The 26,863-nt window shown below is 34.7% G+C and overlaps 3 protein-coding genes across 3 annotated transcripts; all 3 read left to right on the top strand.

Moving 5' to 3' along the window:
• Nucleotides 1-1,020: 1,020 nt before the first annotated feature.
• LOC147537402 (cyclin-U2-1-like) lies at nt 1,021-3,610 on the top strand. The gene is made up of 2 exons (XM_086641542.1): nt 1,021-2,675; nt 3,186-3,610. Exons 1-2 carry the CDS (start codon nt 2,242-2,244, stop codon nt 3,460-3,462), a joined length of 711 nt encoding a protein of 236 aa, XP_086497668.1. The 5' UTR covers nt 1,021-2,241; the 3' UTR covers nt 3,463-3,610.
• Nucleotides 3,611-4,793: 1,183 nt separating this feature from the next.
• On the top strand, nt 4,794-6,862 carry LOC147537401 (uncharacterized). The gene is made up of 2 exons (XM_086643280.1): nt 4,794-5,227; nt 5,312-6,862. Exons 1-2 carry the CDS (start codon nt 4,924-4,926, stop codon nt 6,604-6,606), a joined length of 1,599 nt encoding a protein of 532 aa, XP_086499406.1. The 5' UTR covers nt 4,794-4,923; the 3' UTR covers nt 6,607-6,862.
• Nucleotides 6,863-19,306: 12,444 nt separating this feature from the next.
• On the top strand, nt 19,307-22,074 carry LOC147537400 (zinc finger protein ZAT9-like). The gene is made up of 2 exons (XM_086643281.1): nt 19,307-20,697; nt 21,780-22,074. Exon 1 carries the CDS (start codon nt 19,469-19,471, stop codon nt 20,645-20,647), a length of 1,179 nt encoding a protein of 392 aa, XP_086499407.1. The 5' UTR covers nt 19,307-19,468; the 3' UTR covers nt 20,648-20,697; nt 21,780-22,074.
• Nucleotides 22,075-26,863: the final 4,789 nt, after the last annotated feature.

Here is a 26,863-nt window from a genome sequence, read left to right as displayed (position 1 = left end):
CCCATAAGAATTTTTTTTTTTGCTTTCTGAGGTCTGCATTGGAGATGCACCTAGAAACCATTTGTAGGCCATATATGTTGTACCATTTATCTCTACATCACTGTATATCTAAGATGCTGGTTCTGCCCCGCTATTATTAGGTCTTGTTCAATTTGATGGTGTGCACTTATGACAGGAGAGCATGATGAACGGTACTGGATTAGACAAATTCTAATTGTATCTCTTCTGGGTTTATTAGACGCGACAACGGGGAGTTTCACAATCACGTATAATTTGATTTAGAGTCTCTTTCAGTGCACTGCCGAAAGTCCATGTTTTCGAATTTAGGTACTTGAGATTTCCAAATAACAATTGATCAAAGTATAAGGTGGAAAACATTCCACACCAGTTGCCAACAACTCTTGGTTGGAGTGATCATGAGTTCGAGACACGCTGACAACTGAAAAAATACAAAACATTCTGCATCAGTTTTTGAGTCAAACATGAGACGATCTTAAACTACTAAATTCGGCGACAGTGGATGCATAGCACTGCAAAATACTGTATTAATAATTAGATTTTGAACCGACAGAAGCCGATTTGTTTATGATGTATTGTCTAGGTTGCCAGTAATTTAAAACCTAAATTGTCAGGTTCAATGGATTACAACTAATTGAACTAGAACAATAAAGTACATAAAAGTTAGGTCAATATTTTTTAAATCAAGAAAGACAAGAAGAAGGTTCTTTGTTAGTTTCCAAATGCAGTTCTAAAATGTTTATCCACTTATAATCATATTCTTTACAACAACCAAAAGTACACTATAAACCCTAAATATCAGTTTAAAATGAAGTTAAAGAGATATATTCCTTTTGCTTTAGATAATAAAAATATTTTATTGCTAAATAAAAAGATAAATTTTATCTGTTTGGTTGATTCATCAATTATGAAGGCAATGCAACTTAAATATTTAATTTTCTTTTTTATTTGTAAAAGTCATCAATAAGAGGTTCATGGACCGGGCTCGTGAGAAGTAAGAGACATAAGCTCGAGACCACTAACTAGCGGCTCATATAAACCAACTTGCCTCTCTATGGGTTTTTTTGCTCTGAGTGTCTGTTCTTTTCCTTTGAGCTCTTTGTTTCCTCGCCTTACGGTGACCCTCTTCCTCGGCCATCTATTCCACTTGTAATAGAAACTTACAAAACATTTTTATTTCTATCTATAGTCGAGGATCTGCTTTAAATTTTGACTACTATTATCTTTTTATGCGTTATAGAATTTAAATATTTAGCTTGCCGTGTTTTTTGGGTAAATAATAAAGGCCACGATTTTGGGGTGTCCATAATTTTTTTTTTGAGAATTAAAGACTTTAGTCAATTAGATTTGACATATGAGGCAACTTCATTTTGAGTCCAATAATTGATCTTTTTGTTTTTTGCCCCCTTGTTTTCATCTCTTCATGTCCTTTTCTCTTCCTCTCTAGTCTCTCCTGCTCTTTCTCTCTCCTGCTCATTCTGTCCCTCTCTCCCTCTTTCTATCTCTTTCACTGTCTCTCTCGTCACTCTCTTTCAATGTCTCGCTCTCACTACTCCAGCGAAGAGCAATGTTCCCTTTGTCCGAACCCCCTTTGTTTGAGACAACGAGGGTCTCGAGGAGGAGAAACCCTCCTCGATCGTTTCGTGGATAGTCATCCACGAAAGTCTGAAATCATCAGGGAGGATTTCTCTGGAAACCTTCATCGAGATCCTCTTCGTCTCGGAAGAAGGGGGGTCCGGAGAAGGGAATACTTCCCTTTGCCGGAACAATGAGAGAGATAGTGTGAGAGAGGGGGATCGAGAGAGATACAATGAGATAGAAAGAATGAGCAGGAGAGATAAAGAGATAATGAGCTGAAAAGAGAGATCGAGTGAGGTGGTCGGTGGTTGTTGAGGACATGTTAAAAATGAAGATAAACAAGAAAAATACTATCAAATACATTTTAGGGCTAAAAATAAAGATGCCCCTAAATCAATCTCGATTGACTAAGTCTTTACTCCCCCGCAGACTTTTAGGGATGCCCCAAAGGTGCGCCATAATAAAGTCACCCAACAGTGCAAACACATATTTTATGTATTGAACCCAACAACCACACAACTAAATAAGATGAAGACAGAGTACTCTTCTCTGCTCCACCTACCCACACCCTTTCTGTTATAAATAAATGTTCAACAATCTCCCCACACAACTTCTCTCTCTTTCCCTCTCTCTCATATTTGAAACATGGGTTCTTTTACAACTCCAATTTCACCAAGAAAGCTTCAAGCTGATCTCTATTCCATCTCATATAATGAAGATTCAAGCAAAAAAGGTTATGTTCCCCCAGTGATTTCAATCCTTGCTTCACTTCTTCAAAGAACTATTACCAAAAATGAAAGGATAGTGAACAAATGTACTTGGGAGTTATGGAAGACAAGTAAAAATGATAATCAAAGAACTTGTGTTTTTGATTGTTATCAAATACCAGACATGAGTATTGAAGCATTTCTTGAGAGGACTTTTCGGTATACTCGAATTAGTTCACAAGTTTATATTGTTGCTTATGTATATATTGATAGGTTATGTCAGATTCATCCTCAATTTCAAATCACTTCTTGCAATGTTTATAGACTTCTCATTACAACTATAATGGTGGCTTCAAAGTTTGTTGAGGATAGGTAAGTAATTTTACTTCCTTTTTTTTTTTCTCCTTCTTGGTGTTTTTTAATGATAAGTAGATTAGGAACCTTCGATATAAAAATAATTATTTTTCTAACATATGGTTATTAAAGTCATTTTATAATAAACCATAGAGTGGTAGACTGATTTCAATTCAAATAGTTTTCAGGACGACTGTTCGAGTTTCATGTGGTTAAGGGATAATCTGATCTTTATGTAGGGGCTGGACTATCTTAAGAATAGTCGTTCGCGTCTTTTCTATTACAATGATTAGTTAGTCTTTACGTTATGAGTCTTCAAGATCAATTTCGCTTCGGCGGGTCTACACACTAAGATATTAAGACAAAATGAAAAGACTTTTCTAATTATCTTATTTTAGTGGAATAAGTTAAAAAATGCTTAGTCCTTAACCTAACTAACAATAAGCTAAGATGTGGATACTAATGAATGAGATGAACAAATTAATTACATTTTCATTTTCTAATTATATTTTTGATTAATTTATGCAGGAATTATAAGAATTCTTACTTTGCAAAAGTTGGTGGATTAACAACAAAAGAGATAAACAAGTTAGAGGTTGAATTTTTATTTTTAATGGGGTTTAAATTGAATGTTAATGTAAGTATTTTCAAGAGTTATTGTTCTCATCTAGAGAGAGAAGTAAGCATAGGAGGTGGATATGAGATTGAGAAGACATTACAATTGTTGTGTACAGAAGAAATCAAGGCAAAAAAGGGACATGGAGGAGAAAGAGATCTTATTCAAATTTCATGTCTCACTACTTAAAAAAATTTAAATTTCTCATTGTATAAAGTTCCATTCTAGGTTAAGGAATTCATCCCAATTGTATGTAAATCATGGGTAGAGTAAAGATGTTATTATGATTTACCACAATGATGTAAATGCCACATCATCGTTAACCACTTTATCGTCATTGCCACGTCACCACATATTTATTTTTGAAACAGTAAAAATAAAATTTGGTCTTTCCAAAAAAGAACAACAGTTTAGATCATTTTTTTTTATGGTAAAAATCTGTTCAGAGCAGAAAAATTCTTTATAACAATTACAATCACTTGATTCACTTGGCATAAAAATGAATTACAGAGTTACCAAAAACAAATAAATAAAAAACTTCAAATGTAGTAGGATTTTTATAACATGTATATCTTTAAGGCTCATAATAAAACATAAATTCTTTCTGCTTTTAATTGAGAAATATTAACATTTGTCGAGAAATTCTATTAATCCCTCCATTTTGGTCCTTCCCTCAGCCATCCGCTGATGTGGCGGCATATCACTGGAGTGTGGAACAATTGGAGAGAGAATGGTAAGAAAATATACTCCAGTAATATATCGCCACATCAGCGGAGGGCTGGGGAGGGACCAAAATGGAGAGATGAAAAGATTTTTTTTTTGTCTAGTCACGATAGGGGAGGGGAACTTAAATCTTGACTTTTATAAAAAGTAGAAAATTTTATGACTTAAAGAAGTTAGAATAACCTAGCTAAAATGATAATGGTGAATAGAACTTTGTGGAGAAGTTCTATTCATCCCTCTATTTTGGTCTCTCCCTCAACCCTCCGCTGATGTGGCGAAATATCATTGGAGTGTAGAGCAATCGGAGAGAGAGTGGTAAGAAGATATACTCTAGTAATCTGACGTCACATCAGCGGAGGGCTGGGAGAGGGACCAAAATGGAGGGATGAATAGAATTTTTGAACATTATGGAGTTACGGTAGAGGAGGGGAACTTAAATCTTGACTTTTATAAAAAGTGGAAAATTTTATGACTTAAAAGAAGTTAGAATAACCTAGCTAAAATGATAATGGTGAAAGACCTCCCTCATTTCATTTTATGACTCCCCTTTTTGTTAAACAATGATTTTAAGTACAGTTGACCAGAAAAAATAGGAAGGCATGTAGTAGTTAATTTCCTAAAAACAGTGTTTGAATTAAAAAAGATCATCACCATTTTCCTTGACTGTTTCAATTCCAACTGATTTTATTCAACAAACCAATTTATTACCTTAAAATTTAACTAAAAATTAGGACTTTGTTTCCTTCACTTTTAGAAAACTCTAATCTACACCATACAAAACTATTAACATATTACCCATCCCCAACTATACAAGAACACACACACTCTAGTTTTCATTCTCTCTCTTAATTTTCTTCTTTTTTTTTTGTCTCTCACTCTAAATTCTCTCCTTATGACATTTGTAATTAAGATTAGTCAGAGAAATCTATGTCTAATGTGGTGGATCATCAACCAAAACTTAAGCATTATTGTAGAGTATGCAAGAAAGGGTTTGGGTGTGGAAGAGCTCTAGGAGGTCATATGAGATCTCATGGGATAGGAGGCGAAGGGAACGGTAATATAGAAGATGAAGAAGAAGAAGAAGATGATGATGAAGAAGAAGATGAATGTGTTGGAAGTGATTGGGAAGAGAAAGTAGGAGGGAATCAATCCCCTGGTGGTAGTAAACGCATGTACGCGTTAAGGACTAAAACAAATCGACTAAAGAATTGTAAACCTTGTGAGAATTGTGGTAAGGAATTCTCTTCATCAAAATCTTTTCTTAAACATGAAAAATGTAGCTCAGTTGATGATGAGTCTCTTTTGTCTTCTAAAGGTTCGGACGAGGAAGATAATGCAGACGAAGATGGAGGTGTAGCACCGAGAGAACGATATGGTTGGTCTAAAGGAAAGAGATCAAGGAGAGCTAAGTTGGGTAACTCATCCACACCAAATTGTATTCCTTCAAGTGAGGATGAAGACCTAGCAAATTGCCTAGTAATGTTATCAAATGCTGCTCACCGTAAAGTTATGGTGGACCAGTTAGTGACGGTAGCAGAGACGGAAGAGTCCTGTGCATCGGCTAGCAAGGAGGCGGAGGAGGATAGACGGAAACCACCCACCGGCCTCGGTAGTTCCACCATGTTGACCACTACCACCACCACCACAACAACAAATAGATTGTCTAATATTGAACAACATTACAAGCAAAATGGCAAGGGTATTTCTAGTACTACAAATATAAAAGGTATGTTTGAGTGTAAGGCTTGCAAGAAGGTATTCAATTCACATCAAGCATTAGGAGGACATAGAGCTAGTCATAAGAAGGTTAAAGGTTGTTTTGCTTCGAAAATCGAAGATAATAATATCGACGAAACCCTAAATACAGAAGAAGATGTCATCACAAATGAAGATTTCTCCATACCCACAAAATCCACAACACAATCCTTACTCTCAATGGATCATCTTAATCACCATCAACAATCTTCTTCTACTTCATATAAGAAGAAATCAAAGGTTCATGAATGTTCTATTTGTCATAGAATTTTCTCATCTGGACAAGCCCTAGGAGGTCATAAAAGGTGTCACTGGTTGACTTCATCAAATTCAACTGAAAATTCATCTATCATAAACAAGTTTCAATTTCAAGATCAACCATCAAGAACAACCCAAATTCAAAATCTTAATCATCATATAAATCAAATATTACCCAATCTTTCAGACCAACCTAAACTTGATCTTAATTTACCAGCACCCATTGATGATCATAATGTTACTTCTACTATTGGATCATCCATCATCAGACATGAAATATGTAGGCCTCGATTAAGTTTCGAAATGCCTACAGATATCTATTTACAACCATGGAATATTCAAAACAAAGATCATCTAAGTATTGAGAATAACAAAAGAAATTCTTTATCACTTGATGATGATCATCAAGATAATATTGATGATAGACCAGAAGATATCAAGAAGATGAAGCTATCAAAACTAAGGGATATAAAGGACATAAATATGGGTGGTGCTACTAGTAGTGGTGGTGCTACTGGTGGTAATGGTGGTGGTGGTGGTGGTGGTTCATTTACTTGGTTGCAAATGGGAATTGGTTCTTCAACAAGTAATCCTTAAAAATTTACTTTACATGAAAATAACAAAGTTATATTTTATACTTTAAGAAGAAATTGTAACTACCAATTCAACACTCATCACTTTTATCACTTGATTTTCTAATGTATCATTTTTTTTTTTTTTTGGTTTTTTCTACTATTTTTGAATTAAATTTTGGGTCCATTTTGTTTTTTGTAAAGTTTATTTGTCCTTCAGAATAGTTTCATAACTACCTTTATATGAGTTCATTATCAATAAAATAAATATTGATTTTTTTCCCTTTGTGTATCCAAAATTTGTTTTCATTTTCATGTAACTAAAATATTTCTTCTAGGGTCATGTCTTTAAAAATATGAACTCATTTTAATATAAGGGAATTGGACAAACACCAAAAACAAATGGGATGTAAGAGAGCGGAAATGTGTAGTTATGAGAGAATTTAGGTAGCTTAAAACTGATTTTTATTAATTAATTATTTTTCATCTTATTTCTCTCTCCCATAATTCAGTTCTTGTTGAGAGAGAAAAGTGAGGGTTTATTTTGCTTTTCTTACTGTAATTTTACTCGGTAGATTCTCGTAACTACTTTAGTTTTTTTACTTGAGAAAATTTAGTTAGGTTATTCCTCTCTTTTGTCTATGGGTGAATTAATTTAATTTTGGAGAGAAATTTTTCTGTTTGGACCACTGATATGTTTTGGGCGCATGTAGTGGCAAGTTTAGGAGCCTATAGATCTTCCCTACTTGCTCTTTCCTAAACTAGCTCAAGGTGTGTTCTACTATTACATCAGTGTAATATAAATTTTTTTTTGACCAAGTGAAACCATATTTCGTTCGTAAGTGATACACTCACAATGTTACAAGGATGATAATTTATTCCTTTGAGAACTACATGAGAGTTACATACGTTCAAATGTAAAGTGTCTCATGAAGAGAAAGGAATTGACTAGATACAGACACAAAGATCCTATAGATCGGGAATTAAAGACCCTAAAGGTCGAAAAAAGATCCTATAGATCGAGAATAAAAGACCCCAAAGATCGACAAAATATAACTAAGACTGAAAGTGCTCCAGCCGAGAAAGCCGTCGCCGCCATTACCAAGAAGTCGCCGTCATCACTGAGGAACCGCCAATTTTATTGAACTAAATATAGTGAAATACTACTAAATAACCTCTCTCTTCTACCTTTCTCCGCACCACCAGCACCGCCACGGAACGCACCACCAAAAGCACCACCATTGCTAAACACCACAGACCACAGCACCACCACAAAACCCACCACCACCACCATTAATCACAACCCTCTTCTCCACCACCACATCACCAGTAACCACATCCATCTTCTTCATTGCTACACGCTACACGCCACCGCCACCACCACTGAATCACACAACCCACCACCACCACCACCACTAACCCCACCAGATCCGATCACCAACATCACCACTATACCACCACCAAATCCGAACCCCAACACCACTACTAATCACACCGCCACAACCAGATTCAATCATTAAAATCAAATCACTCCACCACAGGATCTGTACACTATCACCACCACTAAACCTACTACCACAACCAGATCGGTCACCACCAACATCAAACCACACCATCACATACTAATCCACTAATAAAAAGAAAGAGAGGGAGAGAGTGAATCAAAAAAAGAAGGAAAGAGGAACCCTCGCCAGCATCGGTGAGGGTTCAAAACTACTACCCAGAACTAAAATCACGAATTAGATAATGGATCTGGAGAGATGGGAGAGAAAGAGAGAGCAGAACTACCACCGAGTTTCAAAAACCACCACCCATAATGGTTGCGCCGACGAGAAACCGGCTATTCTGCAGAGAGAGCTTTTTTCTCTGGTCCGTTCTTCTTCTATGTAATATAATTTTATTAATGTGTGGATCGTGAGTTATTTTGAGTGCATAATTGGTGTTTAAAGGCACCACCACATTTTTCTCACTCTTGAAATTTACATGATGCACATATAGTTTGTATTTTCGTTAATTATGGTGATATTAACCATGATTTTAGATTCACGTGCAATTTGGATTATTTAATCTTTAGTGGTTACAACATCTATGTTGATATTGTTTTATCTATAACTAGAAACATGATCAAATGATTATATATCGTAAAACCACCTTCTGATATTTGTTTATTTTCTTTGTTGTATTATAATTGTGGGATACTTATGATTTTAATCTCACAAGTTAGCATTCAATGTGCAATTGCGTTAATATGTCGCCATAATGACGTATTAGTAAAAAAAATTATGGTTGGTGTAGGTAAATGTATTTACACTTGATATCTTAAGATGGGCCTACAAATTGTTATATTTGTTTAATTGCTACTTTTTTGTACATGATTATGTTGAACTCTAATTTGAGCATGTATGTTTTATTGTCTTTTATCTTTAGTATCAATTGTATCTGCCAACATTAACAATATTTCTGTGCTTAACAACATTAACTTTGAGAAATAGGAAACACGTAATGATTGTGCATGGATGCATGGATCTTGACATCGCTTTTAGAGTTGATCGTCCAGTGCCTCCGTCCAACTCAAGTACTCCTGAACAAAAGGTTGCTATTGAAAAATGTGAGAGATCTGATGAGCATGCAAACCTCAACTTTGGACTCAATAAACAGTGGGCTGACCGAGGCGAGTGCTAAGAAGTTTCTCAAGCAACATCTTGACCGCTTTGCGGCAAGTGAGAAAGTAGAGACATGCTATACGCTAACTAAGTTTGTTACCATGCAGTATAAAAGTAAGGGAAACATAAGGGAATACGTTATATATATGTTTAACCTGGTGACCAAACTCAGGGAACTAAGGCTTGAAGTGTCGAAAAAAAAGCCTTGGTAATTTGATCCTCATATCACTTCATGCTCTATATAACATACTTAATATCTTCTATAATACTGAAAAAGAAGAAATGAAACTCGAATGAGCTCATTGGATAATGTGTTCAGGAAGATAATAGGATTAACCTAAAAAAACAGCTAGTGTTCACCTAGCATCAACTTCAGAAGTTTAATAAGCAAACTAAGGATAAAGGTAGAACAAATATAATAGCTTCGCAAGCCAAAGACAAAATAATATTGGATTCAACACATCCCTGCTTCATTTGCAGAAGGACTAGTAGGTGTTGTTCCACCGTTTAGACAAAACTGGAGTTTTGTTTCTATTTTTGGAAAACCTAATTGTTCATTTAAAATGGAGTTTTTAGTTCATTTCTAAATTCTAATGTTGTAGATTTTGGTACTTTACTTGATGAATTATATAATCAAATGTTGTAAAGGCACGTTTAGAGTCACTCAGAAATACTTGTGGTCCATTCCCTTAGGTATCGTGGACTGACCAACGTTATTTTGTCTGGTTTAAATGTGGCAGATCACATTTTGCATGCCTTTACCTCATATAGAAGAGGTTTGATCCCTCAAACGGGCCCTACTTCGAATCAAGGAATGTTAAGTTCATCAAGAATGTTGATCGTAGTGGGAGTAGTCAATAACAAGTCTAAACAGACCCTATTGAGGAACCCCTAGTTGTACGATCCAAGCTTTGTGGACAAAAAGACAAAAAATTTTGCGGGTTTGCTGTAAGGATTTGAGAGAGAGAAGACACTTTTTCTCTCACCTCACATGTGAACTTTGAGTCGTTAATAATGTTGTTAGGTGTTCATGAAAACCCTTTAATTCCTCTATGTTCTACTTCTCTAAATTATTAGAGAGAAAACTGTGGGTTCTTCATCCTCAATCATGGTTGTTGTTTTCCAACTCCTCTATAATTATCCAATAGGTGCCCAAACGAAAGGAAGCTTTCAGATTTATTAACGGAAGGAGTTGAACTACATCTTACAATTTAGCATGAATATGGCTGGTGTTTCTCATAGTTTAGCATGAATATGTGACAGGGTGCCTGATTTTGAATAGGTTACCATTAAAAAAAATTCCAACCATTACATTTTTTTTACTTTGCAGACCATAACATCAATAAGTTATTAACGCCGATTAAAATCCACGCATTTTCACACGCAAACTACGATTTCACCTATTTTATTGGAACTAATCAACATCTAAATGTTAACAGTTCTAGGTAAAAAAGAAAAATCATGTTTTGTTTAGTTGACAGAAAATATGCGAAGTTGAGTAGCGATGTTAAATTGCCAATAAATCTGGAAATTTTCTTCGGGTTAAAACCCCACTCGGGTATGAAGGAAATGTCCTATAACTAAAGATGCAATGCGACCAATTTGTCGGAAATGATAATTGATGAAGAAGATTATCAAGTCCGGACGATTTAGGGATCGTAAAGCTAGAAACCAACTACGATGGTTGAATCACGGGGGATTCGCGGCTAACTTCGTTTGGATCCTACACCGGATCGCACCAAAGAGTGTCGATTTGATCGGAAGATATGACTAGAGGGATGAGACATATAAACATGGGTTGAACCCGTAAATATGTCCAAAAAGCAAAAAAAAAAAGCTAAGGCAAAGATAGTACGAAGGTCGGAATCAAAAGGGTGTTTCGGGTCGGGCTTAAGGCCCATGAGTGGGCCGGCCTGGCATGGTCGGCCACACTATAAGGACCCGGCATGCCTAGCTATTAAGGCATGGTATGGCTGAAGGATATATCCGTTCGGTCTGAAGGAGATGTCCTTCCGAAGGAGTGTCCTTCGACCAAGATGGCAATGCGATCAATTTGTCAGCTAGGATAACGATGACCATATTGTGAAGATCATCCAGTCCGGTCCAATTAGGGGTCGTAGCGTTTTACTAGAAGCCAACTACGATCGTCGGATCACTTCGGTGATTCGCGACTAACATAGACCGGATCCTACTACGGGATACATATAAGAGGGGTAACTTGATCGGAGAGATTTGACTAGTGGGAGCTAAGATAGAGATGGATTAGATCCAACTTAAAAGGCAAAAGGGTTCGAATGGCGATTCGGAACAAGATAGAAAGAACCAGACCCAAAAGGGGTGCCCGGAGCAAGGCTATAAGGGCCGGCCAGTGATGGCCGACCAAGGTAAGTGGGTCGGCCAGATAAAGCCCATAGTGGGCTGCCCTGGCCGGCCACACTAAAGGGGAAAGCCAAAATACCAGGGTAATTATCTTTTTTGTGACCCGGAAAATAGAAAGACCTAATTTGAATATGATTTTAATTAGAGTTTCTCTATATAAGGGTCATTAGAGAACATAAAAGGTGTGGATTTTTCTCAGGAAGAAAAATTATACAGCTCTCTCTCTCAATATACAGCTAGTGGAGAGAGAGGTTTTAGAGAAAAAGCTCTCGTTCTATCAATCTAGTCAAGAAGAAGGGTTCTTCTCAACCTTCTATTAAGTCCTAGCAGACTGAAAGGAAGGGTGATCAAGTCAACCTACTCAGTGTCTCAAGTAGAGGAGCGACACTTGGAGCTCTCGATCTTCACACGCGATTGGAAAGGTTTGTGGAAAAAAACTCGATAAAGGTATTTTTCCTGTTCTAGTTCATTAATTAGTTCATGCTTTAAGATCCTGGTAATCTAGTGTTAAACATATAGATGTTTGAGATTCCGCTTAGAACACTAGATAGTTGTATTAGATACACACAAAATTCTTCAATGGCCGACCATAAGAGAGAAGAAAGAAAATAGAAACTAGGGTTGGACTCTAACTTAGGATTTTATATAAGGCCCTCATTAGAAAAGAATTAGGTGTGAAAAATTCTCAAAGAGATTTCTGACTCTACAACATCAATTAGAGAAAGAAATTGAGAATAGTTCCTGTGGACGGGTAGAAAGTCACACGGTTAGAGAGATCGTTAGGTGGGCACCAGAAACTAGGCTTCGGGTCTTCAAATAAACGGGCGAACGGGCAGAAGGTCGATTCTGGTAGTCGGGTAATTGGGTAGGCGAACGTCCGGGTAAGAAACGGGTACTGGTAGGGCAACGTCTGAGTAGGAAACGGGTACAGGTAGGCCAACGTCTGAGTAGGAAACGGGTACTGGTAACCTGTAGACCTGCACAAGAGAAACACAAACGTGAAGTCCAAGGGCACCGGGGATGGTGTCGGCCAAGGACCCTCTGACGGTCAAGTCAGTAACTTAGTTCGATAAAATAAATTAAATAGATCGAAGGTAGAGTTACTAATGAATTTAGTGTCGTTGTAGCGTCGGGGTGGCACGACTCGTAGAGTGTTCGAAACTCGATTTCACGGAATGATGAGTTGTGGTAGCTTCTGGACTACTTGATCAGTAGAGTAGATTTCTGGTTATGGAAGAGTAGGATTCTGCTTGCGGAATGGTAGATCTCTGCTTGCAGAAGGGTAGACTTCTGCTTACAGAAGGGTAGACTAGCAATTGTCACAGTTGTATACAAAAGTAAAAAAATTTATAATAATAGTATAGTAATATAATAATAAGATAATATTATAATTATATAATAATTTAATAATTTAATAATATAATAATTGTATAATATACTAATATAATAATATCATTATAATAATAATATAATAACTAGTATTGTTATATTATTATATAATATCAATCTAATTTGATAATAATAATTTTGGTAGACTAGCAATTAGTGGATAATAATATGATATGATAATAATATACTAATATAATAATATACTAATATAATAATATACTAATATAATAATAATATTATAATTATATAATAATAATAGTATAATATACTCATATAATAATATTATTATTATAATAATAATAATATAATAACTAATATTGTTATATTATTATATATTATCAATCTAATTTGATAATAATAATTTTTTTATTATCTTCCTTACTAAAATGTCCACAAGTGTCTTCCACATTTTCATAAACATTCTTGATGAGACATGAAAATGTCTCATCTGAACCTCTTAACTTGGACTAGTTAGTCCATTTCGAGCCGTTACTCTGATGATTTTCGTGTTTCTCTTACTCAGGTGTTGTCTACGGAATTGAACACGAAAACGGATAAAAACAAGAGATATACGCACAAAAGTGTACTTTGGTCATTTGGAAATTCTAATAGTTCTGACCAATTTTGATACTCGGATGAATTCTCTCACCAAAAGCTCTCCAAATTCACACTAAAATGTCTCTAAATGTCCTTGAAACTCATTTTTCTTGAAATGTTCATAATTTCGTGTCTTAAATGAATAACACTAACAGATACATTGAAAGACATTTAAAATGTCTCAAACGAATATCACAGACGTTTCGGAACATTTGAAATGTCTCAAACGGATAACAGAGACATTTTAAGACATTTGAAAGGTCCTAAACAAATAACACGGACAATTAGGGACATTTGAAATGTCCACAACTAATAACACAGACAATTAGGGACATTTGAGATGTCCACAACCAATAACACGGACAATTAGGGACATTTGAAACGTCCACAACTAATAACACGGACATTGGGGGACATGAAAATGTCTTCCAATGTCATGAACCACTACCACCCCTTAGCATTTTCGGGTTTGATTGGGGGAACTTATTAACCCCCACAATTGGGGCCTCCAACTCATTTTGGCATATTCAAAACTACAATTCTTTCCAAAAATAGATTCTGGTAAGTGCCCATAACTATTTACATCTCTTAAATTCATGGAGTAAACATCTTGGGTTATTTCCATCGTTTGTGTTCATCATGCTTTCTTTTTGCATGAGTAATGAAAATCTATCAGTACACACTCTTTCTACTTTTTCTCTCTAAATCTTTTTCTTCTTTCATAATTTTTAAAGGTCACATTCGTTTGCAATGTACACTAAAGTTACGTGTTGTGCATTCACATCTATGCATTGCATAAGACATTCTATTAATAAAACGTGTTGCAAAACTATGGTCATGTGGTAGTAAATAATGAGTGGGATTAGTGAAATGATTGTTTAGGTTATCGAGCAAATTTGAGATTCTACGCCCCACAACTTTCCGATGACACAAGTAAAAACAAAGTCGCGCCCTGAGGAAGCTGGCCCTCACTACCTACGGTTAAATTAATGCCTTGTTGAAGAGATTTTGCCTAAGACTAACTGTGGCATACTAGAAGGTTCCGTAAAATTCTTTTACTCTTTTATTCATTCTGGTAAGGAGGGGGAACTCGTGTTGGGCCAAATATTTGTATGTTTTGACCATTCAAGAAGTCAAAGTTTGACCTAGGTGGCACGTGTTAAGCCTCACAAGCACACAAGCACACCATCGATAGAAATATCAGAGGGGTGGACCAAAAGAGCTCAGCCACTTGAGCCCAACTCTAAGACTAACCAAAGAAATTGTTAGGAGGTAGGCACGAGTTTCCTAGGCACTTGGAACTTTGATCAAGCGTAAGGACAAGTGAAGAGGTCGATCGAGTTAGCTTTGTCCCCGAGCCCTTCTCTAGCCAGAGAGACAGAATAGGGAGGTCTGCAAAAGTGACCTCGACCCCTTGAGTTATGCTATACTTGAGAGACAACAGATATGCAAAAATTGAAATAACACCCTGCCAACTAGAGTCGTTGTGGACAAAGATACGGTCACGTGGCAGGTTCTTCTCTACCAACGGCCATGCCACATGGTTGTTATCACGTCGTTGCCTTGCCACCGCAAATTCTCGGTCAGTGATCTACCACCGCCATCAAAACGCATATATACATAACATGTTTGACCTGAAAAGGGATAGATCCAAAAACCCCTGATCTTTTTATTGGTTTAATTATCCCCAACATTAAACTGACTTGATCATCAAAGTGTTTACAAGGAACCAAACCTAACAACACCTTACTATTGAAATAATGGAGAAAGACTAAGAAAAATTATCTCAGGGTCTCTCGTATTTCTATCCAACAATGTCCTTCACGCTAGACAAATAATTCATTGTCGAATCTCGTTATTGATTTAAGACAAGAAAGAGAAAAAATTGTTCTTATGTGTTTGTGATTGTAAGTAAAACAAGAAACAAAATATAAAAAGAAAATTTCATAGGGTTGGAAGACGAAATTTACAATCGAGGTGAGTATTCTCTTTACTTAAGACAATGATGCGTTTTCAACAAAAAAAAAGACAATGATATGTTTTCAGAATAGTACCACACACTTATGGCGGTTGACGCCCATGATATGACAATTAGGTGCTGTTTGTTTTTTTTTGTAACGTCTGAATCTGAATTGGCTGAACTGAATTGGCTGAATCTGAATTGGCTGAAATATTTCGTAAGTTAGGTGTTTGTTTTTTGAATCTGAATTTTTATATCTGAATTAACACTTTTACTTTTATACCCATATTTAATATTTGTCCCAAACAAACCTTTACAAAACCATATATATATTTCTCTCTAACAGAAAAGTAAAACCCTAAAATCCTCCTCAATCTCCCCGTCTCCATCTTCAACATAAAAAAACCTCTCGGTCTCCCTCTCACCCTCCCGGCAAGATCTCTCACCGGCGGAACGTGTCTCTTCTGGCCAGATCTCTCTCTCTCAGCCAGATCTCTCAGAGTCTCTCCGGCAGGTTGAGTCTATCTCTCTCTGTCAGTTCCTCTCTATGGCCGAAAAGATCTCTCTGTTCCCCTTTATCTCAGTTTCTCTCTCTAACAGATCGGATCTACTGGGGTATCATTTGTTTTGGTTTATTTTGTGGTCGCGCTCGATTTTTTGGTGGTGGTGATTCTCGGTTTGTAGTGGTGGTGGTTCTCGATTTGTGGTAGTGGTGGTGGTTCTCGATTTGTGGTAGTGGTGGTGGTTTTCGGTTTCTGTTGTTATTGGTGGTGGTGGTTCTCGGTTTTTGGTGAGGTGGTTGTCGGTTTTTTATTGAAGTGGTGGTGGTTGTCGATTTTTGATTGAAGTGGTGGTGGTGGTGGTGGTGGTGGCGGCGGCTCTCGGTTTTTTTTATTGTGGTGGTGGTGGTGGTCTGTCCATGAAGTGGAGATGGATAGAAAAGTATTTTAGTAGTTTAATAAGGGTAAATTTGTCATTTGATTATATTCAGATGGTGGGTTCTTATTTTCAGACTTGTTTGAAGTCTGAAAGAAATGGGACATTAATCAGCCAACTCAGACGTCTGAGTCTTTCAGACAAAGTTTCAGATTTTGCTAAAATAAAAAAACAAACGTCTGAAATCTGAATTGTGATCCAATTCAGATTTCAGATCTGAAAAATCAAAAAAACAAACAGCACCTTAGTTTTTTTATATTGGATGAGATTTCTATCTAAAAGTGTGTGAACTTAGTAAAAAGACTGACTTTTGTCTTAAATCACGAACCTAACTTGGTTTCTTCAAAGTATCCTTGTTATAACTTAGTGCATTCTTCTACTTGGATGATTTAAAATGAAGTTCTAATAAAGATCTAACCTCCAGTAGACCGTCCGTTAGATCATCAGACCTTTCCATTAAGCGTGTCCGAAGAGTCCTTGGATTAATGATTTTGGTGTTTCTTGAAGCTTGCCAAAGAGTGTCTCTATGGCCCTTGGATCATTTTGTTTGGGCCGGTGGAAAGCCCACCTCCGATCACGAAAATTCGTAATTTCATATTTACCCCCCTCATTTAGTGGAGGTTAACGTTTAAGTTACGTTTCAACTGAATGCCATTGTGCGACTTCACATTTAATCCTCATTTTAATTTAACTGACGATAAATTTAACTCTAAATTTTTTTTTTTTTTGAAATGGTACCTCTATAATGTTAAAGTGGAGGAACCTATGGTTGTTACTAACCAATATAAGATTTGAGCAAACCTGAGCTCTAAATTCAAGAGCAGGACGAAGCGAACCCCATGCATGGTGCATAGATAGCTCCTGACTTTGACGAGTACTGTATCAAATTGACTCCAAATCCAACACTAATTGCTACATAAGATAAAATGAAGTTATTCACATTAGAAGATATTAGTCATAGATTAGTTAGTTTTCCATGTGTTTAGTTATAATTGAATTTAATTTTTTGTTTAGTTACAACAATGTCTCAAACCTTATTTCTTTTGCCTTTCTTTTCTGTGGTCGATCCCCTCAACCCGCTCACAATCCCCAAAACCCTTCTGAATCGTGCTCACACCACATGTATTAAGTACCAAAGGAATCACGTTTCCTATCTCGGGAGGTAATACAAAATCTAACAACTACGATTAACGTTCAAGAAAAAGTCGAAAATATGATTCTTTGTAATGGAATCCCATTTCTATCAACATAACATGAGGAAAGGAGATATCCTCCGACTGATGTATTAATGGTCTTAGTTGGACACTTCTAAAGACGCCCACCAGTATTGCTATTGGCGCCCGTTATAGGTAAAAGACCCCAAGTCTCCTGCTGTAAAGAGCCGCCAACACGCAAAAAAGTGGGGCACTATAAAAGCACCCTTCTTTAGTTGGCCCTTTCTTTTTTTTTTTGAAGGAGAAGATTACAATCTACATGTGATATTTGGAGTTTGATACATCATAGATGTGATAAGTTCGATAACTGCCCACTCAAACATTAACAACACCAGGCCTATAGTTCAACAAAGACAATGGCCTGAAGCCCAACAACTTTATTAATACCTACATAATCCCAATTCAAATAATCAAATAATCAAATATTCCCACTTCTCTGTGATTCGAACCTGAGACCTCCAGGGATTTCTGGAGTTTATGTCAACACCTAGGAACCACTTGGGCTAGCAACTGTTGACTAGTTGGCCCTTTCTTGTGATCCGAGGGAATCCACAATTAAAACACTTGCCTATTTATTTCCTAAACCATAGCCTAATCAAAGATGGGAAGTTTTATAAGGCCTCCCCAATTTTGTTAAAAGGTCTCCCCATGAACCATTTTACTTGCTAAATTATCACTGAGGGGGGGCCTTTTAACAAAAATGAGGGGGCCCTATAAAATCTCCCATCAAAGATTAGGGTGAAAATTAACCTTTATACACATAATTAGAATAACAACAAATTGAATAAGTAGGACCGATTCTTACTACCTAATCCTAGTTCACAAAACCGAATTTAACTCCATATATAACTCCTCTCTCAATGGAAGGTTAGTTTCTCTCTCTAACTCTCTTTACAACCATAACTTATTTCCAATTAATTAATCAATTAAATAATAAATCTCTTAAGATATTATTTGGGAGATCTCATGTTAAATGTGTAAGATAATGTACTTATGTTTATAATATATTTTATCACTTACTTCCTAATACAAGATTTGCCTCGGATCTTGTACCCCAAAAGTTTGGATTTTTTTCTTACAAAACTAGAACTCTAATCATTCACTAAGATTCGACTTAAAATTAGAAAAATAATAAATGAAAGTGTATATATAGTGTCGAATAATCTTGTATTTTGTTACTGTTGTTGTTACTTCTGAAATTATATTCGACATAATTTGATAGTCTTATTTGTAATACATGTCAGACTTCTAAGTTTGTCAAAAATATTTGGAAGAGCACAATCGTTTGGATGCAGTTATGGATTCAGTATTATCCTTCTCTTAAATGTGTAAAAATAAATAATAATATTTATAGAAAAAGAAAAAAAAATAATAAGGGAATTATGGGAAATGTAGATTAGAAACGGGCAAACCTTGCATGTTACATGTATGAATATATATTGATTCATGCAAATCTTTACCAGTTTTTTTTATTTACTAAAAATTAATATTTACCCTTCTCTATTTTAATATATATATATATATATATATATATATATATATATATATATATATAGAGAGAGAGAGAGAGAGAGAGAGAGAGAGAATTTTAGTTGTGTGTGTCTTTTTGGTGGTAGAATGCTTGTCACCTACTCCAATTTCAGTTTCCCCTCTCTCTCTCTCTCTCTCTTTCTCTCTCTAAACTTGTTGTAGCTTATTAAGCACCTAAGGGAGTATTTTACTTTCTCTCTCTAAACAATTAGAGTGGAAATGGAGAGAAGAAATTGTAAGCTCTGTTTTAAGAGCTTCTCAAATGGAAGAGCTTTAGGTGGACATATGAGGTCTCACATGGCCACACTTCAACCATCACCATCATCTCCTCCTCCTTCTTCAAAGATTAACCAACTCAGAGACCAGACTGAGTCAAATCGGTCTTTTTCTTCTTCTTCATCATCATCTTCATCTGAAGAAGAATTAGAATTAGATACAGAGTCTGGTTATGGATTAAGAGAAAACCCTAAAAAGAGTATCAGATTAGTAGATCCTGAATTTTCATTTACTCTAGATACTACTACTGCTGCTAATTCTTCATCTCTAATTATTCAAGATAGAGAAAGTGAGACTGAATCATCAAAAAACCCATCAAGAATTCGAAGATCTAAACGAAATCGAAATCTCAAATCTAGATCATCATCTATATATCATCATCATCATCATGAAAAGCATTTTCAATCAGAATTGAAAAAACCCAAGTCTAAATTTAGTACTAAAACTAAATTACTTTCAGTTGTTGAACAATCTGAACCTGTTAGTTCAATTTCTTATACTAGTCCTGAAGAAGATGTTGCTTTATGTTTAATGTTACTATCAAAAGGTTCTTGGAATACTAAAGAAGAAGTTGAAGAACAAGAAGAAGACATTGAAGAACAAGAAGAAGAAGATCAATCAGAAGATGATGAAATCAAAATGAAAATTTCAAGACAAGCAAATCGAAATCGAGGGAAGTATCAGTGTGATACATGTAATAAGATATTTAGATCATATCAAGCTTTGGGTGGACATAGAGCAAGTCATAAGAAGATCAAAACTTATAGTAATAATAATTCAGTTTCTCTCTCTAGAAAAAATACCCATGTTAGGAATGAAGTTGAAGATCAACTACCAGCAGAAGAAAGAAATGGTGATAAAAAGATTCATCAATGTCAAGTTTGTTTAAGGGTATTTGGATCAGGACAAGCTTTGGGTGGTCATAAAAGATCTCATATGTCTGGTGGTTCATTAGTATCATCAACTAATTTAAATCAAAGAAGTTCAAATTCAACTCATTTTGGTGATAATTTGATAGATCTTAATCTTCCTGCTCCTGTTGATGATGAAGATGAAGATGATATTAGTCAGATTGAACTCTCTGCTGTTTCAGATGCTGAATTCTTCAATCCAATCAAGTAAGAAATGTCTGATAAATACTGAAATTCAGAGAGATTAAAGCCAATTTAGAGGTAAAATTAAAGATTTATTTTTGGGTATTATACTGATCTTGATTAAAGTTATTTATAGATTCTTCTTATTCAGATTTTCATTTTAAAGAATGGGTTGTTCTTTGTTACTGATTCAACTGATGGAGATTTTGGTTTTGAATTTAGTTCAATATTATAACTTTGTTTGTATATACTATTGTATGATGCTCACTTTCTCTCTCTATCTAGTTTCTCTCTCTCTAAAACAAATGAAGATTTTGGGTTTCTGCCATGGTGTTTTCTTGTGTTATTTGTCTTCTTGGTAGAGCTGTTTTTTTATTAAGCTAACTGTTTTTTTCTCCAATAAAAAAACAGTTTTAACAGAACACAAGTTCAACCTGTCACTACTAAACTTTTTACATAGTTGGGTGAAGAAGCTAATTCTTTCTTATCTTCTATTCCTCCTTTCTTCTTCTTCTACTTCCTCCCCTCTCTCTCTCTCTCTAAAACTTCATTCTTTCTCTCTCTTTCATCTTTTCTTCATTAATGAAAAATACCCTTAAATCTCTACCTATTTTACTTTTCCATTCTAAGAAATCTTGTTAACTTTGAGGAGAATCAAAATCCCAACTTTTGCTCAAATATCCCATAAAAGGTATACATCATAACTCTATTAAATGAAATAAATGCAAATATTTTCTAACATTTGATTTTTTTTTGAAGTAGTTACACTTTTTGTTTGGTAACAAATTTAGACTTTATGGGCCTTTTGGTCATTTTAAATTGAATAATGTTATATTCTTGATTTAGTTATATTTTATTCCTAAAATACTTTCAGTTTTAGATTTTTGACAAATTTTTGTTTGCCTTACTGCTTAGGTCCGGTTGTCCATAAATTCTAGTTTAGTCTTTTTTCCAATATTCGTCTATCGACTATTAAATATTTTTCTTAGTTTTCTCATCGAAAAAAAAAATAATTTTCTTAGTTTAATTTTTTTTTTGATGAAATATATTAGAATAAAACAACAAGCTATTCTTACATGAAATTCTTAATTTAAAGTAGAAATAAAAGATGGTACTACATTCCATATTTTTTCCTGAATATATCTACCCCATTTAGCTAGAGCGTCGGCTTTGGAGTTGCATTCCCTGGGAGCATAAGTGAAGATTATATCTGTGAACTGATTCTTGAGATCTAGAGAGTTTGAGATGATTTGTCTAGACTGCCAATGTAAACTGTCGCTTTGACCATTAATGTACTTGATGATATTTTGATTGTCGCTTTCGATGTGAACATGTTGTATTCGTAGTTGGATTGCCCATAAAATGTTGTAGTGTATAGCTAGACTTCCACATTTTTCTGCATTTTGTCCCCTGACTGTGTCTGCTGCCACTATGATAAAATTTGCTTCTTCATCATGGATAATACAACCTATTCCTGTTGGTTCTGTAAGTTGCATAAAGGATGCGTCTACATTGATTTTAAGATATGGTGTCGATGGAGGTCTCCATTGTTGTTGACGTGGTTCATCCCTGCATTTGTTAGTTATTATGGAACCAATTTTGAGTGGCTTGGTTGACGTGTTGTTGATGCGATTAATCATCTGCAAAGGAGTTTGTTTTTTAGCGGTAAAGCAATTTTCGCACCTAGCTTTCCATATAAACCATAGGATTTTGGCATATAAATTAGTAATCTCCTCATCCAAATTCCTTACTCATTGTTTTCTCTAACTTCTCTTTATCTTCATTTTTTCTATATGTTAATTTTAAGCATCGACGTCAAACCTCCACAGACTTCTATTAGTAGAGGTCAAATTTGTTTTTTGAAAGGGTTATTTCCAAATAACTCCCAACTTTGTGACCAACTTCTTGCCTAGCTCCCTACTTTATCAAAAATAAAGAATTTTTTTTAATGTTTGAAGGTCGTCGACCGACGACCTTCACTGGTGAAGACGATGAAGTGGCGAGAAGGTGAGGTGGCAGAGAGAGGTAATGAGATGGAGGAGAGAGAAATGATGACTGATTAACAGAGTTATAACGGTAACTCAAAAAGTTGGTCATCTGGGTATTTTTTATAAAGTATGGGGCTAGGCAGGAAGTTGGTCACAAAGTTAGGGGCTATTTGGGAAATAACCCTTTTTGAAACATAGAGAAATGATAGAGAAAAAGAAAGATGAAGGGAGAGGAGAAAAAAGTGAGGAAATAAAAGAGAGGATATACCTCCTCTCTCCTTTTCCCCCACCCGGTGTCAAATTAAACTATCTAACTTGGCAGGGCTATTCTCTAATTTGGTCATGGAGAAAACCAATGAAAAGGATTCACCTTCTTTGTCAACCCTAGTCGAAGAAGAAATTTTTCCGCTTATCTCCTTTCTTTTTTTTATCTAACCGAAGATGAAGAGAGATGAAGGGATATAATCAACTTTTAGAGAAAAATGCAGGTAAAATTAAAATTAAGGTGGTCATGGAAAATGAAAAACGTTCTTTAAGTTATAGGTGGACCTTTTAAACTAGAGTCTAACTCAAATTTAAGAATTGTGATAATAGTCTCACATGGGAGAAGGGGTAACTAGCAACCAAGAATATAATGTTTAGATCTTCCCCACTCATTGCCAATTGATTTTGAGTTAGATGATCACAAACTTAACAGGAATTATAGGAGGCCAAAGGTGAATCTAAAGATAAACTAGGGACTAAACAGAAATTTACATTAATTTTCCTAGTGAAGTTATGTGGCAGCATTGTGAATGAGAATATTGTAGCTTTTCCTACCTTTTTTTTTTTTTTGTTGAAATCTTTTCCTACCATTGTATAACATGCTTTTAACCAAAAGGATGGCTATTCCTTTTTAACCTATATATGCTTTATAAAATCAGTTTGCATTTTACTTAATCTAATACTCTCATTTTGGTTGAGTTTTTTGTTTCTATACTTATTCAGCATAGTAGATGGAAAAGAAAAAGTCTTACATCTCGAATATAAGCTTAATGGAAGCATTGTATCATAATTCGTATTTAAACAAAAGTCATACACATGCCAAAAAGAAAGGCAAAAATGACTGAAAACCGAATCAATTGTGAGAACGGTTGTGTCAACATCTCATTCTATAATTGTTGAAGATTCTGATAGTTGATGGCCGGTTTCAGTCAGGGGCCGGGCAAGATTTTTCGCTCCACCATAATTTTTTTCCTAGAATCATTTCACTTTATATATAAAAGATGTAGTGGTGCATGCCATGTCAATGAGAATGTAGAACAGAAAAATGAATTCCTATAGATAAAAAAGGACCATTGGATTGGTGGGCCAATTCTTTTATCACCAAAATTTAGATATTGAACCCATTAAATATGATTACAATAATATTTCATTTTCTCCGGCCCCGTAAAGAAAAATATTGGTATTTTTTATATTTGCACATTGATAGTTCAATTTATGAGAATGACTTGCGCGGTTTAGAACATCTCCAATGAAAAAAAAAACATCTCCAATGCAATATTCAATCTTAAAAACTTTGAGTGTCATGAGATTTTTAGAATTTTGTCTTAAAATTTCTCTTAAATACAAAATTCAAATTGGATCTCTAAGATGATGTGGAGGTAGTTAGAAAGAGATATATCAAGAGGACGCTATGTTTCTAGAATGTCTTCTAGAGATATATTTATTTGTCTAACTCATCAATATTTGAGTTTCAACCAATAGAAATCACATCTTCACATATTTTCAAAATAATTAAATATTTCTTTACAAAAATAATCATACCACATAATTAAATAAAACAAGTTTAAGGTTTTGCATTGAAGACACAAAAAAATTGAGAAACTCTATTTTCGCCACCTAAGAATGAAAATCTCAATGGAACTTGAAACCTAGAGTGAATAGAGATTTTCTTGAGTTTTGCATTAGAGATGCTATAAACTTGTTTTATTTTACTTTTAGAGAATAAACTTGTTTTATTTAGTTACGTGGTATAGTTATTTTTGTAAAGAAATACTTAATTATGTTGAAAATATAGAAGACTTGATTTTATTGGTTAAAATTTAATTGTAAGAGCATCTCCAATGCAACACTTGCCACATATGATTTTTAGAGTTTCTTCTTAAAAACTCTCTCCAATGCAACACTCTATTTGGATCTCTAAGATGACACGTCGAGGGTGGAATAGAGATATCTCAATAGAACACTCTAGAAATAGAGTGTCCTCTTCAGATATCCCTAATTGTCCAACTCATCAATATTTGATTTTCAACCAACAGAAATCGAGTCTTCTATATTTTCTAAATAACTAATTATTTATTTATAACAATAATTATGTCACATAAGTAAATAAGATAAGTTTAGAGTTTTGTATTGGAGACACACAAGAGTTGAGGATCTCTATTTTCGCCACCTAGGAAAGACAATCTCAATTGGAACTTGACACATAAGATGAATAGAGATTTTTTTGAGTTTTGCATTGGAAATGCTCTTAATGATTTGGCCAATTAAAGATATCTCAAGAGGACAGAAATAGAGTATCCTCTTAAGATATCTCTATTTAACTACCTCTGCATTGTCTGAGAGATCCAATTTAAATTTTGCATTTGAGAGAATTTTTAAGAAAAAAAATTCTTTGTATCACTCAAAGTTTTTAAATTTGAGTATTGCATTGGAATGCAAAACTTCTTAGAAACTGGGAGTGTCACGTAGGAATTTGGAATTTTTATGTTAAAAATCATCTCCAATGAAAAACTCAACTGAACTCTCAAAAGTGGTGTGCCGTGGGTGGAATAAAGATATTTCAAGAGGACACTTGAGATATCTCTAATTGTTCAACTCATTAGTATTTGATTTTCAACCAATAGAAATCAAGTCTTCTATATCTTTAAAATAACTAATTACTATTTATTTACAAAGTAACTAAGCCACATAAATAAATAAATAAACAAGTTCAGAGTTTTACATTAGAGACCTACAAGAATTGATGATCTTTATTTTTGCCACTTGAAAATGAGAATTTCAATCGAAATTCGACACATAGAATAAATAGATAGTATTTTTTTGAGTTTTGCATTGAAAATGCTCTTACACTTCCAATATTATGATCTAATATTAAGTGTCAACGAGGTTCTATCGATATGCTTAAACTATTTGACTACAAAACATAATACCAGATCTGGTTTCCAAGTGAATCTTGGACCGGTAATGTGGCCAGACAAAATTGAGAGAGCAATGTAGCATTTTCAATTTGACTAATCCAAAGGCAGTAGTTATTTCATCCCTTGACAAAAACTACACCTTACACTAACAAATCTGAAAAAACAGATAAATATAGATAAAGGTACCATTTCCCTTAGTGAGTTATGAGTCTCCCTAGTCATCCATAAATTGACTAACTTAATAGAATATATCGCATGCGCCTCACCAAAACAATCAAATTATAAAAAGAAGTTCGATGTGACCTCTACTTACTCATACAAGTTTTAATGAAATAATAGTTTTCCTATTAGTACCATTAATAATTAGATTACAATAGTACCATCACATTTCAATATTTTGTGATCTAAGTGGTGATTAATGTTGACATAAACTTTAAACCTCTCGAGGTGTCAGGTTCTAAATTAACACCATCACATGATATTATGGCCTTATGAATAAGTTTCATACCTATATGTATAATGGGAAACTTCTAAGTATATTTTGAGATAAACTACGAATTATATTTCTTCGTCTTTCAATATAAGACGACATTAGCTTCGTCTGTAGGGTGTAAGTTATGTCTAATATATTAGAAGGGCATGAATGTCATGTTTGCATGTTTTGATATTTTATACAGTTAGTATGGCTTTCCATCTAACAGTCTAATGGACTTTTTTTTTTGTTGTTGAGATGAGTCTAATGGACTTGAGCCAACTTGACAAACATTATTCATCTTAGAAACATTTCACCTTTTTTTTTTTTTTTTTGTTGAACAACATTTCACCTTATTTCTGCAACAAATAAATGTTAGTCAAAAGTTAATGCCACAAGAGAAACAAATCAGCTTTACATTTGAAATAAAATAAACACAAAATTTTTATCAAATACTATATGTTACTATCAAGTGCTAGAAAGGTGTTTTTGTAATCAATCTAGAGAGAGAAAAAAAGTATCTCCGACTCTCGGGCATGGCACAAGATATGTGAAACTTTATTACTATTACTTCAAACATTTGAGTAGGTTAAATGTTTTTG

Source organism: Eschscholzia californica, unplaced genomic scaffold, assembly GCF_041429995.1.
Source record: "Eschscholzia californica isolate CP2 unplaced genomic scaffold, dmEscCali1.0.p SCAF_5, whole genome shotgun sequence".
NCBI lineage: Eukaryota > Viridiplantae > Streptophyta > Magnoliopsida > Ranunculales > Papaveraceae > Eschscholzia > Eschscholzia californica.
This window is presented reverse-complemented; position numbering and strand designations above follow the sequence as displayed.

Excerpts from the sequence above, each read along its gene's own strand:
- LOC147537400 (XM_086643281.1), top strand. The coding sequence starts at position 19,469 with ATGGAGAGAAGAAATTGTAAGCTCTGTTTTAAGAGCTTCTCAAATGGA.
- LOC147537402 (XM_086641542.1), top strand. The coding sequence starts at position 2,242 with ATGGGTTCTTTTACAACTCCAATTTCACCAAGAAAGCTTCAAGCTGAT. Across the intron at positions 2,676-3,185 it reads TCAAAGTTTGTTGAGGATAG|GAATTATAAGAATTCTTACT; the intron begins GTAAGTAATTTT and ends TAATTTATGCAG.
- LOC147537401 (XM_086643280.1), top strand. The coding sequence starts at position 4,924 with ATGTCTAATGTGGTGGATCATCAACCAAAACTTAAGCATTATTGTAGA. Across the intron at positions 5,228-5,311 it reads TAAACCTTGTGAGAATTGTG|GTTCGGACGAGGAAGATAAT; the intron begins GTAAGGAATTCT and ends TGTCTTCTAAAG.